Below are 20,334 nucleotides of genomic sequence, written 5' to 3' on the forward strand. Positions count from 1 at the left end.
CTGGTCTTGGATTTCCAAGCCTCTAGTTAAAAAATAAATTTCAGTACTTTATAAATTATGCTATCTCTGGTACTATATTATACATTACAAAACAGACTGATTGTACATTGGCTTTACCACCCACCTATTTAATGGCGACTTCTAAATCTAAGTGACCAGCCCACAGTCACCTTAGTGCAGACATCTGTTCTCTTGAGTCACACATCTGACAGACTTACAGGTCCTTCAGAATTTCCATCCAATAATAAACATCACCCCATGCCCACTTTAATCTTGGCCTCTTGGCCTATCCCTGCCAACAAGCAATTTTACACTTCACTATGGTCCAACCATAAAGGGAAGTGCTCTGTAACAGCGACTTCCTTTTAAACCCATCAGTTCCTCTTTTATCACTACTTGCTAAATTACTAATTTTAATCTCAAAGCGTATGCCCATGGGTGCAGGGAACCATGGGGTTGGCATGGCATAGCTGCCTTGTGTGATAGGTTCTTCAGGTCTATGACTCCTGGGTCACAATGTGCCTTCCAGCACTTGAGAGACTGATGCACCCACCTCGGACCGTGAAGTGTTCTGGATGTTTTGTGTTTCTCTCTATGATCCCTTAGTAGTCAAGGAACTATGGAAACTTGACAGGACAGTTGGTCTTCGAGATTAGTCTTGTGTACCTCGCATGGCTTTCAAACTTCACTGTATCCTGGAAACCACAGTTGTATTGATCCTGGCAATGGCCATTATATTCTGTTTAAAGGTATAAAAACTCTGATTGCTCTCAATAAAATTGGCACAGCTTCGGTTGTGCTGTGACCACTCCAGTTGGCCTGATTTAATTCCTTGCAGCCACATCAAATTGCCTTGGCCTGGTAAGTAAGCATGGATACTCTCACACACACAATGTTCTACTTGTCTCCATATTTCCCATTACCAATTTAAATTCAGTTTTATGTCTTATCATAGACTGTCTCGAGGATTTTGAACTCCTATCTCTATCTCTACTTCTGTATTCACTGCAAATTATTCCTTATCCAACAACGAGAGCTGTCCTTAAATAATATATAAATATTTTGCCATTTCAGCAAAAAGACCTGATGGCTTCACAGAGAACATTGGATAAACTTTTTGCTCTATAGGACTTAACACCTCTCAGTGATAATGGCTATATTCTTACCTTTCTTTTATTTAATTCTTTGTCTATCTGGCCCTGGTCACCTCACTCTATGATTTTTTTTTAATTCTGTTTATTTTCCTGAAATTTTCATTTTTCTTTCATCTCAATAAAATTTGAATATGTATATTGACCTCACCTTCACTATCCACTCATCTACTGTTTGATATCTGGACTGGTTTCATCTCCTGGCATTAATGAACATTGTTGGACAAGTATCTATACACGAGAATACAGAAATCTAAGTATGCTACCAGGAGTGGTATAGATGGTTCAGCATTTTGTGACCAAAAATGCCACATTGGTTTATACTCCTAAAAAATAAAAATAAGGGTCCATTTCCCCAAATTCTTGCCACAACTATAATTTGGTTTCTGATAATAGCTATTTTGACTGGTATGAGACACAGTTTCAGGGTAGTTTTCATTTGAATTTCTCCATGAAATTGAGGATACTGAAAGCTTTGAAGACATTCATTAGTCATTTGTATTTTTCCTTTCAAGAGCTCACTGTTTAGTATCGTGGAGCATTTACTGACTAGATTGCTTGGTTTTTTGATGTTCAGTATTTTTAGCAGCTCTTTGTCTATTCTACATGTTAACCCACCAATCAGATGGACATTTGGCAAGGATTTTTCTTCCATAATGAAGGCTGTCTCTTCGCTAGAAAACAATTTCTTTTAAGGTATAGAATCTTTATATTTTCATGAAGTTTCATTTGTTTAATTGTCTTTCTCAGAAAGTCCTTTTTTCTTTTTTATACTTTATTTTTTATTAGTTAATTTATTTTTACTGTTTTTATTACACAATATGCTTTTCTCTACTCTCCTCCTTATCTCGCCTATCCCTTCTACTCTCTTCCATCGCCCCACACTCCCAATTTACTTGAGAGATCTTGTCTTTTTCTTTTTCCTGTTTAGATCCATGTATGTTTCTCTTAGGGTTCTTTTTGTTGCCTAGATTCTCTAGGGTTGTGGACTGAAGGCTGGTTTTTCTTTGTTTTATGTCTAAAAGAAACTTACAAGCAAGTACATATTTTATTTGTCTTCCTGGGTCTGGTTTACCTCATGCAATATGTTTTTTTCTAGATCCATCCATTTGCCTGCAAATTTCAAGATGTCATTATTATTTTTGTTGCTGAGCAATAATACATTATGTAAAGGTACCACATATTCTTTCTTCATTCTTTGGTTGAGGGGCATCTAGGCTGTTTCCAGGTTTTGGCTATGACAAATAATGCTGCTATGAACATAGCTGAGCATATGTCCTTGTGGCATGAATAGGTATGTACTCAAAAGTGGTATTTCTGGGTCTTGAGGTAGATTTTTTTCCTAAATTTCTAAGAAATTGCCATACTAATTTCCAAAGAAACTGTGCAAGTTTGCACTCTCACCAGCAATAGAGGAGCATTCCCCTTACTCCACATCCTTTCCAGCATAAGTTGTCATCAGAGTTTTTGAACTTGGCCATTCTGACAGGAGTAACATGGAATCTCAGAGTTGTTTTAATTTGCATTTCTCTGGTGGCTAAAGATGTTGAGCATTTCCTCAGGTGTCTTTCAGGCATTTGAGATTTGTCTGTTGATAGTTCTGTTTAGGGCTGTACCCATTTTTCTATTGGATTATTTGTTCTTTTGATGTGAAGTTTCTTGAGTTCTTTATATATTTTGGAGATCAGTCTTCTGTATAATGTGGGGTTGGTAAAGATCTTTTCCCATTCTGTAGGCTGGCATTTTGTCTTGTTGATTGTGTACTTTGCTTTAGAGAAGCTTCTCAGTTTCAGGAGACTCCATTTATCAATTGTTTCTCTCAATATCTGTGCTACTGGGATTATATTTAGGAAGGGGTCTCCTGAATCAATGCATTCAAGTGTACTTCCCACTTTCTCTTCTATGAGGTTCAGTATGTGTAAGCAGAGGCTGCTTGTTCATTTCCCAGATACCCAGACCCGAAATAATCACACAGAAACCATAATAATTGCAATACTGCTCAGCTTATTAGCTCAGCCTTCTTATTAGCTAACTCTTACATCTTGAATCAACCAGTTTACCAATAAGGTTCTGGAGCATTTGTCTCCTTTGGCAGCTATACGGCATATCTCTGACTCTGCCTACTCTTTCACTATATTTCTTCCAGCCTGACTATATTCTGCCCTATCATAAGCTCAAGCAGCTTCCTTATTCATCAACCAATAAAAGCAGTATATATACAGAAAGATTTCTCACAAAATTTCTCCTTTTCTGTCCAAATAAAAAGAAAGGTTTTAATTTAACATAATAAAATTATATGTACAAAACAGTCATCAAGGAAAATTAAAGTAACAGTCATCAAGGAAAATTAAAGTTATAATATTTATATCTATTTTATCTTCTATCATAAGTAAGAAAAGCTATAATTATAACTATCTATTCTTCAATTTTATCAAAGATTCCAGAAGGATATAATATTACCTATGTGAACAGACAGGGCATTGTAAGTAACTTCCAAAACTCTAGATTTAACAAAGACATCTTGCTGCCTGGACAGTCACCCAAAGTTCTTCTGTAACATTGGGACATCTGTCTTCAGCCTATAGGTCCATAGCAACTGGCAGACTTTTCCTTGGAGCAGGAAATTTCAAAGACAGTTTCACCTATATTAGCAGTTTGTCAGTCTTTCTTCTGTGTCCTGCAGAATATCTGACAGACTCTTTCATGAAGAAGGAACCCTGAAGGACTGTCCCACATTCTTTAGGCAACTTCAGCAATCATTTTTCTGCTGGTCCTGCATGTCCAGTTTATACAACATACCATTGAGCAGTCTAGGCAAGAAAAGTTTCTGGCCCAAATGACTAACCAACTCCATAAGGAACCTCTTGGATGCCTATCATCCTCTTGAGGTAGATTGGTGCTGCCAAGGGCAGATGTGTCTCATTGTCAAGAAAAGTCCTCAGTTCTTAAAAACATTTTAAATGCCACATTCTGTATGTCTTAAAAAGGGCTGAAGAATACCTACCCATTTGATATATATCTCTATGTATCTAGAAAACCTAACTAACATGACAACAAACTTGACTATTATAGATGAATATTTATTTATCTGTATTTATTAATTATAAATTACATTTTTAATGAGATGCATAAACACAATACCTTAATCAAGAGCAGAAATATACATATAACAAAGCTGATCTTAAATTTGTAACCACTGTGGTGGCACACGCCTTTAATCCCAGCACTAGGGAGTCAGAGACAGGTGGATCTTTGTGAGTTTGAGACCAGCCTGGTCTACAAGAGCTAGTTCCAGGGCAGGCTCCAAAGCTACAGAGAAACCCTGCCTCAAAAAAACAAAACAAAAAAAAAATGATAACCACTGAACCAAGATCCATACCAATGCACGGTACTCATCTCTATAGCATATCACCTTTTAAATGTAAACAAACATTTTAAACAATCATTTAGGTAATCTGGGTGTAGTTCTCTCCAAACTGCTTCCTGATTTTTGTTGCATGAAGTATTTTCTTTTGAGGGATTCACAGAGACCTTTTGGGGAATCTTGGTCCATCAAACCATGTTAGTCTGGAATAAATTCACAGGTTCTAATCTTATGTGGAATCAAAAGAAGAACCTCTTTTCCAAAGCAACATATCCTTAGACCCAAACTTTGTGCATCTTACTACTTTGTGTACTGTTCATTAGCTCTAGTCTTATGATAAAGCCCCTATGGTCTTTTATGTATAGGACCATATTTTATGCAAATAAGGATACTTTGACAACTTTCCCTTAATTGCATCATTTTAATTCTATTTTCATGTCATATTTTTCCACCTAAGACTTCCAGCACTATATTGAATAGGGATAAGTACCTTAGATTTGCTCATGATATTATTGTGAATGTTTTAAATTTTTCACTGTTTAGTATTGTGATAGTTGTGGATTTATCGCCTTTTCTAACTCTCACGTCTCCAACGCTTTTATCATCAAGAGATGGTAGATTTTTACCAAAAGTCGTTATTTCATCTGTTGAGATGATCCTTTGGTTTCTAACTGAGTCTACTTATGCAATGAGTTACATTTATTGCTCTATATATGACAAATGGGAAAATCAGTTTTCTTCAGTGTAATGACACAGGATACATGAAGGAAAGGCCCCATGCCTAGGAGTCAGTAGTTGGCCATCACAAAAGAGAATTCATGGGAGTTTTTGTGCTTTCTGTTTTGCTCTGGTATTTTTTTGTTTTATAATTTTTTGTTTATTTGGACTTTGTTATACATGTTTTTTCTTTTTCTTTCTTTTTTTTTTTTGCTTTCAGAGAGAGAAGATGAGATTGAGTGGATAGAGAGATGAGGGAGTAGAGGAAAACAATTTCATTCTGAAATCAGCTATTTTGTATCATTAAAGGATATATACACCTGTTCATAATAATCTATGGAACACTAAAAAATGCTTACAAGTGGCATTATATGGACTCAACATATTATATTTGAAAATATATATGCATATACAGTGCCTTTATGCATGTAATTATAACTTATAAAAAAGAGCCAATGAGTTTGAAAGAGATTGGAAAGATATGGGAGGGTTTAAAGGGAGGAGAGGGAACAGTTGAATGTTGTAATTAAAATACAAAGTATATCTTGTTCAGCCTATTCCCATAATAATACAGTATTAAATTTTTATTATCTAATCATTGGGAAACTGTTCTTTTATTTATCAACTGCAAATTCTTTCAGTTATTTAAACCAAATAAAATTTTTTTATTGGAATAAAACATCATTCTTATAAACTGTAAGCAAAAAGTCAAGTTTCAAAATAATAAGTTTTGAAAGTTTTCCTTTAATAATTATGTTTATCAAATAAAGGCCTACTTTTTCTAGAAATGGTGGAAAGAACATACTCTTTCTTGACTTCTAAATCAACTAATCATTAAAGTGATTCAGGGGAGAAGCACTGGAAATAATATTCAGTAGCTCCTTTTCTAGACATCAGTTAGATCTGTTCTGTTCTGATAGAAATGTTGCCAAGGTGCAGCCCGGGTCAGATGAATAACTGTAGAATGTAGAGAATTCATCAAAACTAGTACACATTCTGTGATAGGAATCTTTTATTCTTAGTGAGCTGCAGAGGACAAGAGAAATAACAAACCCTGTAGGGCAGACAGACAGACAGCTAGAACAGACTAGTCAGACACATTTAATCAGAAAACTCCATGTAAAACTGCAAACCTTCAGGTAGTGTAAAAGGACAGAAGATGTTGATTTCACATAAACACACATACATATGCACACATGCACACACACACATAAGCACATATGCAAGCACACACACACATGGGCATTTGTGCGCTCTCTCTCTCTCTCTCTCTCTCTCTCTCTCTCTCTCTCTCTCTCTCTCTCTGCTTATACCCTTACACTTTTGCTCTAGAAAGTCAAACTGGCCTCATCAGAAAACGCATGGTCCTCTTCCTCTGAAGGAAAGAGATAAAGTGGGGTCCTGTTGATCATTACCAAATGCATTTTCTACAAATCAATACTCTGAAGTTAATTTACTTCTGAAATGACAAATGGAAGATCTGAGCCTGTATTCAGAACTTACACTATCATTGATAAGTGTGGTATAGCTACAGAGATGCAAAAGGAGAAGCCATGTGACTTCCATGGAATAACATTGCTAAAATTAATATTTTACCTACGGGACAGTCTTTGGGTTTTTAAGGACCTTTTATTTTTAGGAATTAAAGCATTAGCCATCAAAAAATTTTCAACCTTCATCATATCACTTTAACTTTCATACATAAAATACAGAGAAGATTAAACTCCATCAATTTCCAGGTTCCATTATTTGAAAAGTTTGCCTAGGACACTGTATTTCAGGTAATCATATTCTAAATAATAATAATGTTTCCTAAAGTTGCTTCTCAGCAGTCATTTCTAGCTATCAATACTATGATTAGTGTGATAATTTAGCACCTAGAGGAAAACAATCGACTTAATTCACATGGAGGTTTGTACTGGAGAATAGAAGCTATATTTATTATTTATCGGTTAAATCTTAATTTATATGTTGTACATGTTTTTCAATGAATTGTGAACCCTGAGGTTACATGATTGGAATCTCCAACCAACAAAATAACCTAACATTTTCAATAAAAATGCAGTGTATGGGAATATAAAATGTACAGAAATGAGCTCATAATTTAAAATGTATTATTGTAAAGAGGTTATTATCTAAATTAAATTGATGATGAATTTGAAAAACATGTAATATGGAGAGGCACAGCAAAATGATGGCTAAGACCCTGCAGTATTCATCCCCTACAAATGCACAAGTTGAAATAGCTGTTCACATACCACACTACCTTCCCAAGAGCTAATGACACCAGATGAGGAACTACAGTAAATGGCTTACAGTGGAAGGAAGAGGAAAGATTCAGAAAACATGGAAGAGGTAAGAAGGAAAGAGTTGGCCAGTGTCTCTCCTTCCATAATTTCAAATAGTGAAAAGCAAGATGCCTCTGACTTGGAGAAGGGAGAGTGACTTAGATGCCAACAGCAATGTATATGCTCACCACCTCTTTCCTTCTTCCAGTGATCATGGATTGAGTAAGGGAGCCTCATTATCTAATAACTGGTTTCCTTGACCCCATCCTCACCTCCAATCCTACGCAGCAAGAATATAGGGATATCTTATTTGTATTTTAATAAATAAAGCTTGCCTGAAGATCAGAATGTAAAGATAGCCACGCTAGTCAGCCATACGGGTCAGGCAGTGGTGGCATATACCTTTAGTCCCAGAAGTCACACTAGTTAGTCATAGATGTGCATGCCTTTAATCCCAGCACTAAAGAGGAATATAAAATGATATGAGGCAGGATTTCAAAGGCTTATTCTCAGTCTGAGGTTTGGTGGAGAACAGTGCAGTCACCCCTTCAGTCTGAGCATTAGTAGAAGTGAAAACTCTCTAGTGCCTTGGTTGCTTTGCTTTTTTGAACTTCAGCTTGAACCCCAATATCTGTCTCTGGGTTTTTACTATTAGTGCTATACAAGGAGAGTAGCAATAATTCAGTGTTGGGATAACCACAGTGAGAACCAATGCCTGGCTCTATATCCAGGACAGAGCTGGCAGATGGAGCCTCCAGACCTGCCATCTGTGGCATCTTCCATGAGAAGCTTGTGTGCTGGTAGGTCAGACTCAAGTTTCAGTTCACATCATTGCCAACTCTAGAGTAGGTTTGTGGAACACTCCCCTGTCTAATCTGATGCTGTGTCATTCAGATGTGACCCAGTTTTATTTCAGTCTTGAGGACAAAGGACTGTCTTCATCACCCTTCTCCAACCTCAGGTCATGACAGTTATCCTCAAGAGTGTTAAGAGCAGAGTTCTAGATTTGCCACAGCAGGCTGATACTTAAAAGTGCTAGTCCTATATTGCTTCCAGTTACAGCTTGGGCTATGGTACACTGCGGAGACTATAGATCCTTGTAGCAATGGAATTAGGGTATGTTTAAATTTGGTGTCTCCTCTGGTGGACAAGAGCCAGGTTTCTTTGCATGAACTCAAACTTGACTTACTCACCGGAGGGCAGGGTAAGTAGGTAGGAATCCAAGATGGGCTGAAGAAAGCTAACACTGAAGAGACCCAGTCACAAGCCAGTGTCCACAGTTGGGACTTTTGGAAGAGGACCACCATCAATAGGAGATGGCAGACTTCTCTTATACTCACACTTTGTGGCTCCAATGATCTTGGGTCATGAATCTACATCACATTCAGTAACAGGATGGATCTTGGTCAAATCTGATGCTGTGTAGTACTTAGTGGGCTGGACTGTAGGCTGTGGCAGAGTTCGGTGATTTTTGTGGCTGTATGTGTGGCATAGAACTCTACAGCTGATCTCACCACCATCTGGACATTTAAAGTTATTAAAACAGGCTTGAAATTTTATAAGGATTGAGGGCCTACTCTGGACCCAAGGAGAAGCTCATAGGGTAAGACTACTTACTCATTTTAGATTCTAGACTAGCAACCCAATACTTAGTGAACAACAATCAATCACAGGTCTGGGACAAATCTGAACTTTGGCCACTCTCTAGTGCTAAAACAACCATCACACAGACTGTCAGCAAAGATGGTCTTGAGAAACAACTTAAAAGTCTCAGAAAAGATGAGCAGAGAGTAGAGTGTTTGCATTCCTAGAAAAATAGGCATAGATAACACCAGATTACAATGACTAGAAAAAGTCCCTAAATCTTGAATGTGCAGAAAATGCACCCGACTACAATATTAAGGAACTTTCTGGGAATCATGTTATCTAACAGTTAAAACAAGGTGAAAGAAACAATGGAACAATACTTGTATGGGCAAAATCTTGAAGAGTTTAATCAACCATTTTAAGGAAACTCAACATGGTTCAAGAGAAAACAAAGAAATGACTCAATGCACCAATAAAGAAACTTAAGAAATGGAGGAAATTAAAAGAAATATAGCCACCAAATTACTGAATTGAAAGATAGAAGGAGTGAAAGTAAACTGATAGAAGATACTGCTAACACAGATTAACCAGAGAGAAAGCTAATGGATTGAAAGGCAGGCTATTTAAAACACACAGAGGGATAAAGAGAAAAGAGGAGAAAGAATTAGCTAAAGTATGAGAACGTGGTGACAGCATTGGAAAGCAGATATTCAGGTAATTGGGGGCTCCAGAGGGATGGGACATTGGGAGAGAGAAGGAAGATTTGCTAAAGAGATGTTAACAGGTTCCAGAATGTCAAAGGTCATCAAGAGCTCTATCTGCCTCTGCCTCCTAAGTGTTGGGATTAAAGGTGTGTGCCACCACACCCAACTACTCTCTTTTTTCGTTTTTATTTTAAGGACTTTATCTTTTTTTTACCCAAGCCTACATATATTTTTAAACATACAGTAAACCATTTAGAGGTATTCTTCGTCTTTGAATCTATCTTTACTGTATATCTCTGTTTTTTTGAGAGTCTTTAATTTGCTAAGGGATATGGCTAGGATTAAAGCTGTGTCTTTGACGGCTGGATTCAGCCCATTCCTTAGCTTTTTTTCTGAGAGTCTAGCCTCATGGCAGAGGTACTGGCCAGAGCCATGTTTATTGCCACAACTCTATGATGTTTCAAGGTCCCTGCCACCACCAAAAAGCATGAGGTCAGCTTTTCATCAACACCATTTAAGTGTTTCGTAGCAGGACCTCTTAAAAGAGCTGCAAGGTTTTGCAGCTAAAGAGGAATCAGGGAGCCTCTCTTAAATGAGAGCACTTGCCTCTAGCAAGCAGAGGCCACCTGAGGAAGTGCTGCTATCAAGAAGCCGTGCTTAACTCTATTCTTTTCTATCTAGAATAACTTCCCAAGCTTTCTCAGGCTTTTAAGTGGATTTAATCAGCCCCACATTGGCACACCATTCTGTTGACTGAGGTTTCTGTCATGCCCGGTTCGTTAAGTCCCAAAGAAATCACACGGAGGTCTACATTAATTCTAAACTGACTGACCTAGTATCTCAGGCTTCTCATTAACTCTTATAACTTTTATTAGCCCATAAATCTTGTCTGTGTTAGCCACATGGCTTGGTACCTTTTTCGGCGAGGCAGTCACATCTTACGTGCTCTGTGTCTGACTTCCTCTCTGTCTGGGTGACAACTGCAGACTGAAACTTCCCTCTTCCCAGAATTCTTGTTGTCTCACCTCTACTTCCTGCCTGGCTACTGGCCAATCAGCATTTATTTAAAATACAAGTGACAGGGTACAGACCATTGTCCCATAGCAACATAGGTCCCTCAATGTAAGCACTTTAACTTCACGGCTTCCAAAATAGAGAGAGACAAATATTTTCCTCATAATTTATATAAGCTTTGGTGTTCTTTTGTAGAAAAACAAGCAAGCTAAGGCAAGAGTGCCTTCTAGTCTTCATTCATGGTTTCGAATCTGGGTCCTGTTTCTCAATATCTTCTCAATTTCTTTTTGGTTTGCACATTGCCATTGAATGTGATTTCCTGTAACCACTGTTTCCTATTCTCCCAAGGATAAACAGCAGAATAACAGAATGTACTATTATATCTCAGCATTTTATTTTAATAATAATTTACTATTCATAAATAGTAAGCCTTGGTTTCATATATGGTTTTGGATTTGTGGGGTTTTTTTATTTAGAATAAAGTTTTTAAAAAATCACAACCTCCACCCAATGACATGAAATTTTTTACCTTTATAAAATCGGAATGCAATAGCTAGAAGTGGATACGAATTGTGTACACAAGAGTAGTTTAATAGCCACAGTTCCCGGCAGCCAAGGTTCAAAGTGCGCTCTAGATTAATAATCGAGTATCACTGGTCAAGTTTCTTATCCATTTGGCCTTCTGTTTCCTATTACAATGATTATAATAGCCCATAGCTCTTCAGTTTGTTGTAAAAAATCAAATTAGCAAATAAGTGGGAATGACTTTAAAAAATCATGATCCATTGTTATGGTAAAAGAGCTTGCAAATTACATAAAAATATTTGACTTCACTGATTAAGCAATAAAAAAAGAGCATGTGACTGTTTTTAACCAAGGGAAACTTTGAATTTAATATCCAACAAGAACAAAGAACACTCTGGTACAATTCGGAGCATTTTAGATCATTATTCCTCAAATTCCTCTTATTTAATGAATTTTCTGACTGTGACATCATTATGCATTTGCATTGGCTAAGTGTCTGGTTCTGCACTTAGCATGTTTTTTTTTTTTTTTCTTTTCTGGCTACTACTAAAGTACAGAACTCTTCAGCCCCACGGAGCCTGGCACCTATGTTCTTTTAAGAGTTCTATGCTATATTGAGCAGGACATGGAAAGGGGAACTGAGCAAATGACAGATCACATGACTTTTGAGAAGGATCAAATGCATAACCGAATAAAAGAATGAGAGACAGTAGGGCCAGACTTGAGAGGACATTGCAACAAGGAAAACAAAAGACAATCTGTGAGGTTGGAGAGGTGGCTTACTAGGGAAAAGAACTTGTTGTGCAAGCATGGGGATCCAGTGCAAATCCCAGAAAATGCAGGAAAAAACCAAGTGTGCCCACATGCCTGTAACCCCAGAACTGGGGAGCAAAGTGGTAGGTCCCAGAGTTCACTGACCCAGGCAAAATATCCAGCTTCTGGCTCAGTCAGGACAAAATATATATATATATATATATATATATATATATATATATATATATATATATATATATATATGATGTCCTCTTGTGGTCTCCTCATGCGCAGGCGCATATATGCCTGTGCACACACACACAATGTGAATTTAAAATGTAGTGAAGCAGTAAGTCTTTGCACTGCTTTACTTTGTTTGTGAAAGACAATTCACACTCATGGATGACCAATTAAATGATGAGGTTCCAGGAAACAAATTAGAACAATTGAAAAAAATGTTATTAGCCATATTTATATAAACTATGCAGCAGGCATGGAAAAATGGTAATGACTTGACATTTAGATATGAGTAATTTTGAGGTAAATATGAAAGATCCATATGGGCCTATGACGGCCATCTCATTCAAGCCACCACAAGGTCACTAGAAGTATGCTGTTGAACTGTAATCCTCTCCTAACCTTCTATCCTTCCTGGAAGTGAGGCGCATAGCTCCGAATTACTACTCATTTCTGCCAGTGGATACTGCTTCAGCGAAGGAAGTAATGTTAACCCGGCATGGACTCAGTTCTCTCTAAGTATCAAATTGAACTTTTGTATTGCTACAATGGTTATCTCAAACATGCATTTGTCACAAGAACAGGATGTTGGCTGATGTGGAATGGTGACACCCAGGAGTGGAGTGGTCTTGGCTGCTGTTGTATGCTAATAATCTAGGCAAGCCTGCAGAAGGGTCTGGTGGAATGAGTTTTAAAAAGCCTGAAATTCTATAAGCAGAGTTGTAATGGTTGGCTCAGAGTTGAGTGCAGCTAGGAGCACAGACAGTAACATTCTGCTGGTGAAGTTTCAGATAGAAAGCAGAATGCCACTGGGAAATGGACCAAAGACCTTCCCTCTTATACCATGCCAACTAACCAATTTGAGGCTTTTTGCCCATGTTATAAGACACCGTGGTGCTTTGAACTTGAAGATAATAGATTCGTTTGTCTCACAAAGACAATTTCCAGACAACAAAGCATGCGGTCCTTAGCGTGGGTTCATTGGATGCTTTTAGTCAAATATAAGGAAGGAATCTGGATCAAAGTAAAGAAAGCAGCAAGACTGAGAAATTCTGCAGCATGGCAAGAAAAAGAGGCACAGGCACAGTTAGGTAAGTAAGACCAGCAAAAGCAAGAAGGAACTGAATTCCCTGCACACACGGAAAGTGAGTCTCTGCTCCCACCAACCACAGCTCCAGAGGGTTGGTTGAAGATTTGGTTTGAACATTTACATCAGAAGAGAGAGCTCTTGGCTGCTTCACTCACAGGACCTACTAAAGAATCGTTCCCTCAAGTTTAGCCGCCCTTGAAGAGTCCATTGCACAGTTTGAGCAGGACGGGTAGCTTAAGCTGTAAGGAAACTTTAGTGTTCTCTATATGATTCTGCTTTTACAGGTAGACAGAATATAAGACCTGAAAGAGGGCCATAAATGTTCCCATGCAAATGTCAAAGGAATACTGGGCCCACTGGTTCAGAATCCCAGCAAGCAGCCCCTGACAGATGAATGCATGGAGCTGAAGTCTCTGTGGCGATTCTAGAAGGCGCAAATGCAGTGCTGCTTGGGAATACTGAAGGCAGCAAGCAAAGGTAGTTCAAGGGGCCAGTCAGAACAACTGCAACCAAGAAGACCATAGAGTGTAGGGTTGCACAAGCCTTGAGTACACATCAGGTGCCAGGTTGCCACAGGTGCCACAGTGGGATATTATGGATTCTTCCCTGCTGAGTGTCCTTAGCTCTCATTCCTTTCTGTGGCCTGACTTCTCCCCATGTCCATGCCCGGTATGTGTCTTAACTTTACAGGGCTTACATTTCATTTTGCCTGTGTCTCAGACTTCCAAGAAGCACTGAAATAATTAAGGTATTGTGACTCTTATGTGTGAAGTAAATGTGTTGTGCATTTCAGGACAGCCATGAAATTTGGGGGAATGGGGAATCAGGGACTGAATACTATAATATTACCCAAAAGCCCAAACATTGAAGAGCTCATTTCTAAAGTGTTACTTTTGGGATAATATGCAGCCTGAAGAGAGATCCTGAAGTCTCTAGGGGTTTGACCTTCAACAGCCCCAGCCCCTCCCTACTCCTCTTAGCTTCCTGTCGATGTATGGGGAAATTTGTCTTCCTACTAGGTGTTGCTGCAACCAAAGCAAGTGAGCTAACCAAGCGTGGACTAAACTTCTAAAACCACAACCCCAAAAAAACTGTTTTTTCTTTATAAGTAAGTTGTGTTGGGTAGTTATTGTAACAATAAAGCTTACTAAAATATGTATGCAAGAACCCACTGTTCAGCATCACACTGATAATCCATCTTTAGCAATAGTTATACCATCTGAGTTATTTATTCCCCACTTGAGTATAAACTACATTGATCTAGTCTTACCTGGCTACCTGACTATTGAGAAATTTGATAAGGTAACTAATGAAAATCAGTCTGTGGCAACAAGTAGGAAAATTTCAAATTGCCCTAGGGAAGTCTAGTCCTATAATATGACCCCTTTAAAATGATCTGCTGCCTTTCAAAAAATTAAAAAAAGTAGAAGAAAAGCACAGACCAGGAGGAAAGTGAAAGGCCCCAACTCTGCTCATCTTCTCTTTAAATGCAGAGATGACCTAGAAAATGAGATCATTGAAATGTCTCCTCCTCTGTGCTTTTGCTCATTGAACAATGCGTATTTGTGGAAAGAAATTGAGTTTCTATTTTATTTACCAAACAATAAGTTACTTACTGGCAAAAAAAAAAAAGGAAAAAAGGAAGGTGATATTTGACAGTAAGCACCCTACTTAAGATCCTTTTGTGTGGCATTTTATGAAAACTCAACCACTAATTTCTAAAAGTAAGATTAATTCACAAACATAATGTCAAATCAACTGGAAAATTCTGGAATACTTCATGGGAATCTAAGGAGTGCAAATCCAGTAAAATCAAACAATAAGAAATTAAGGTCTTTAGGTTGAAAAAGACTTCAAGTCACTGAACACAGGTAAGCTTCTCTAAGATAAAGATGCTGTGCCTTCTGCACAGCAACTTTGAAAGCATTGGTTCTCTTACCTCTCTCCATTCTTTATTTCCAACTGCTTGTATATATAAGACACAAACTACAAAAGATGAAAAAACACACACTTATGTAAATGTCTGGCACAAATGTACATGATTTCTATTTTAACTCTCCAAAGCTATATCAAAACCACATGCTTAATTCCCTATCTTGCATGGAAATCACCAAAAAAATATCATTCATTGCTTAAAGTTATTTCAAAGAATCAGAAAACAAACTATGTCAGTCTTCAAATTTTACTATGAATGTATTTTAGCATACAGAGAATATTGCCTTTGTTTGATAATGCCTTAAGATAACGCTATAAATGTAGGTAAATTTTAAAATTTACTTTAATAAATTCTATTATCAAGGCTTAAACAGGTGTGGAAATCTTTGTTTTAAGATACGTAAATGGTCCAGAGAAATTTCAGAAGTGACAACCTGAGGCAAACACACTCTGCATTTATATCTGCAACCCATCATCACTGTTCATAAACATGTAAGTATTCAACTATTCTATAAAGTATAAAACAATGAAGACTAAAGGCTTTACATAAATAATTGTAGCTTAAGAAAAATGTTATCACTTGTCAAATGAGGCAGAAGGATTTTTTGTAAACAAATGCCAATGGCTTTTCTCATTTCAAAAACAAACATACAATAGAAATAGTAAATTACACATACTTTTTGTAAGATTAAGTAAAATAAATAATATTTCACTTACTTGGATCAGACTTAGAAAATGTGTCTCTATCAAGAAGATTTCTGTTAAATAAAACAGAGAACATTAGTTAATTACAAAACCAAACAGATTTACATAAACTCACAGAACATAAATATGTAAATGTATAAATAGAGTTAAATGTAAATTTTCTAAAGTCTTGCTTCTCTAATCCAGATTGGTTCTCAATGGATGAGAGATGAGGTGACTCTTGTCCTTGTCCTGCATTACCATTATTGACGTGACTCTCCATGTTGTGGAATTGGAATATCTATGCAAATGTCACTTCTCGGTGCTTGGACACTCCCCAAACTGAAATGTGGGTCAGTTACTAAGACACACTTAGGGATTCAGAGTTTGTGACCATATAGATGCATATAACAGCATGCAGTAGGAACCCCCTTCTACTGGCACTTCTCAGCCTTGAAGGGATGTTGCAAACAAGCTTTTAGTCTGGGAATTTCTGATGAACACATAGCCTTGTTTAAGCATTCTTTCTAGAAGGAACAAATATCAGGCAACTAGATAAACATAACACAATTACTGATTTCATTTTTTGCATGTGTTTGCATACCAATAACAGAATAATGTGAAACCAGAAAATGAACATTGGGGTATCTCATTATCTTCAACAATAATAGTACAATCACATACATTATTCTCTAAAAGTAATACTGGATTACCATTTAAAAAATTAAGTACAGGTGAAAACTTGTACAACCACTTTGGAAATCAGTATGGCTGTTTCTCAGAAAATTGGGAATCAATTTATCTCAAGATCCAGCAATACCACTCTTGGGTATATATCAAAAAGATGCTCAATTATCTTACAAAGACATTTGTTCAACGATGTTCATAGCAGCATTATTTATAATAGCCAGAACCTGGAAACAACCTAGATGCCCCTCAACCAAAGAATTGATTTAAAAAAAAAATGTAGCACATTTACACATTAAAGTACTACTCAGTTGTAAAAAACAATGACATCTTGAATTTTGCATGCAAATAGATGGAACTAGAAAACACCATCCTGAGTGAGGTAATCAGATTTAAAAAGATGAATATAGTATGTACTCACTCATTAGTGGATAGCTATAAACAAAGGATATTGGACCTATAGTTCATGATCCTAGAGAAGCTAAGTAACAAGGTGAACCCAAAGAAAAACATATATAGATACACCTGAAAAGTTGAAATAGACAAGATCATCTGACAAAACTGAGGACTTAGGGGTTGGGATAGAAGGAATGGTGGAAGAGGAAGAGGAGGGAAGAAGGGGAGGGATGAGGAAAACTTGTGGGAACAGGATAGTTGAGATGGAGGAAGAACAGAGATGAGATCAAGGAAAGAGATATTTTGATTGAGGGAGCAATTATGGGGCTAGCAAGAAACCTGGCACTAGAGAAATTCTCAGGAATCCACAAGGATGACCCCAGCTAAGACCCTAAACAATAGAGGAGAGGGTGCCCGAACTGGCCTTGCCCTGTAGTCAGACTGATTAATATCTTAAAAATCACCGTAGAACCTTCATCCAGCAACTGATGGAAACAGAGGCAGAGACCAACATTGGAGCAATGGACTGAGCTTCCAAAGTCCAGTTGAAAAGTGGGAGGAATGAGAATATGAGCAAAAAGGTCAAGACCATGATGGGTTCACCCACTGAAACAGTCTACCTGAGCTAATGGGAACTCTCAACACCAGCTGGACTGGGATGGCATAGGACCAAACTAGTCCCTCTGAACGTGAGTGACAGTTGCATGGCTGGGGCAGACTGAGGAGCCACTGGCAGTGGCACCTGTATTTATCCCTACTGCTTGTACTGGCTTTTGGGGAACCTATTCTCTTTGGATGGATACCTTGCTCAGCCTAGATATTGTCGGGTGGGCCTTGGACCTTCCCCAAACCAATGTGCCTCACCCTCTCTGAAGAATGGATGGGGGTGGAGGGAGAGAATGGGAGGAGAGGAGGGAGTGGGAACTTGGATTGGTATATACAATGAAAAAAGATTGTTTTCCTTTTAAGAAAATAAATAAAAACAAAAATACAAAAAAATAAGTACAGGCGCTAGGAAGATGACTGAGTCAGTAGTGCTTACTACACAAGCCTGAGAACCTGAGGTCAGAGGCCCACCACTCATATCAAAAACAGGAAGTACATCATGTGCCCAGCCCAGAGAGAGCAGGTGGGAGGGTCCCTGAAGTTCAAGGACCAGGTAGTTCTCCTGAATCAGCAAATTCCTGGTCCTTTGAAAGACCCTGTCTACTTAAGTAAGATGAAGAACAATGGAGGAAGTGTTGATCTGTGGCTTACACACACACACATACACACACGGAGAGAGAGAGGGAGGGAGGGAGACGGAGAGAGGCAGTGCACCTATACAAACAATACAAACACCCAAACACAAGAGTTGAGTTCAGTCTTCTCTGATTAATACGGTAAGCGAGTACTAGGAAAGTTACATGTCAAACTGTTCTCACTCTGGTGATTTTAAGACGTAGCCATTTCTTAAAACTAAGATAACAACGGTGATAATCTGAAAGTCCCAAAGCTCAAAGTTTTACTTCACATCCAGTTTCCATTTCTTTGAAATCACTACTATTTCTGTTTAATACTTCATATGAAAACTCTGTGTTCAAGCTGCTTTATGCCTTCGCTGGGCTGCAGCTCCTGGACACTGTGTGTACTGTCATCAGTATCTAAGCAATCCTTTTGTTCACACTAGTCTGACATATCCCCTCTTATTTCAGTTCTCCAAAGCTACCACTTCCACGGACATCATCACTGAGAACATAAGAAAATAGAGTCAACTGAACTGTACTGCACAGGAGGTGCCTGAAGCCACATCTTGAAGTATTCCTAGAAACAAAAGAGCAGACATATTTGGACTTGAATCTATTCAGATTTGAAAAGCTCTATGCTACACAGAAATCAAATGAAAACAATCCTTCCTGTCTCTCATGCAGACTCCCAGACTCCGGCAGTGGTTGGCAAATTGTAATTCAAAACATTTCCATTCGAGGAGGTTCTATGATATTACATTTGCAAAGGTAGTTTTCCACTTGGTAATAATTCTCTGGCCCTTCCACTGGCTCCAACTTCTGCTCATTAAGATTCTAAAATAATGTTAATTAAGCTGTTTCTTTCAGAGTTCATGAAAACAGAGAGTACAAAACACGAGGGTGGTTGAGACTCAAAAGTATGCTAGATATGTATCTTTAGAACTGTAACGCAGTTCCAGTGCCTTTTGCATGTAAGACTAACTACAATCTTAAATTAAAAATATAAAATAAATTTTCATCAGCAAGATTAATGTGGTCAATCACTGACTATTCAACACTGTGTCTTCCAGCCATTGAAATCCTTAAACACAATGTTAAGGTAAAAAAAAATACATCAAATAGCACAACAACAACTAGCAAGGCACAGCTACCCTAAGAGTACATTAGTGACGGGCATGAGTCCCTTCGTGGTCACCAAGTGCTCGCTGATTAGACTGAAGATATGTGTAACATGTAGGAAATCATGCCAGGTACTAGAAATGTGCCTAATCATCAGGGTTAGTGAAGTCATGGATCTTGGAGGAGAACATATAACCTCTACCTTACTAAACCAGCAAAATTTCTAACCACATCCTAAATATTTGTCCTTATTCCCACAGTAAGTGTAGTCCTCACTTCTCATGAAGAAAACTTCTTTTTGCAACAGTTGAAAAAAAAAAAGCACAACCAATCACAGTTTCAGAGTTGTGGAGTCCAATTGATACATCAAAAACACAATTCTGGCAAAGGAATCATTACGTAGGAAGAGTAGAAAGATTATAAAAGCAAAAGAAACAGGAAGCTTTCTGTAAGATTGTGTCTCCTAGGAATGTCAGAAGCTCCACCCATAAAGTCTCACCAACATGACCACCTAAATGTGAGCTGAACAAGGATGACACCCACAGGCAGCCTGACATGGACAGAGGGGGGAAGTCCAGGAGGCCTACACTCTAGACAAAGAAGTATAGGTAACTAAGGAATTCCTAGAACAGGAGAAATTGTCCTCTTCATGTTGCGGAACAACCTTTATACACTGTAAATATGTATTACTCTCATTAGTTAATAAAGAACTGGCGGTCCTATAGCTGGGCAGGAAGAGATTAGGCAGGCAAGTCAGAGTAGGAGAATGCTGGGAAGAAGAAGGGGAAGTCTCTGGAGTCACCAGCCAGATTCAGAGGAAGCAAGATGTATACAAAATGGCGTAATAAGCCATAAGC

General features: G+C 38.0%; 1 protein-coding gene across 1 annotated transcript in view; it reads right to left on the reverse strand.

Moving 5' to 3' along the window:
- Positions 1–20,334, reverse strand: part of Cpne8 (copine 8) — a 188,570-nt gene that overhangs the window by 141,986 nt on the left and 26,250 nt on the right. Inside the window, exons 2-3 of the mRNA XM_057792293.1 lie at positions 16,083–16,123; positions 15,370–15,416 (exon numbers count right to left, since the gene is read on the reverse strand). Of these exons, the coding sequence (XP_057648276.1) occupies positions 15,370–15,416; positions 16,083–16,123 (88 nt within the window). The remainder of the gene's footprint in view (positions 1–15,369; positions 15,417–16,082; positions 16,124–20,334) is intronic.

Source organism: Chionomys nivalis, chromosome 17 (genome assembly GCF_950005125.1).
Source record: "Chionomys nivalis chromosome 17, mChiNiv1.1, whole genome shotgun sequence".
NCBI classification, from domain to species: Eukaryota; Metazoa; Chordata; class Mammalia; order Rodentia; family Cricetidae; genus Chionomys; species Chionomys nivalis.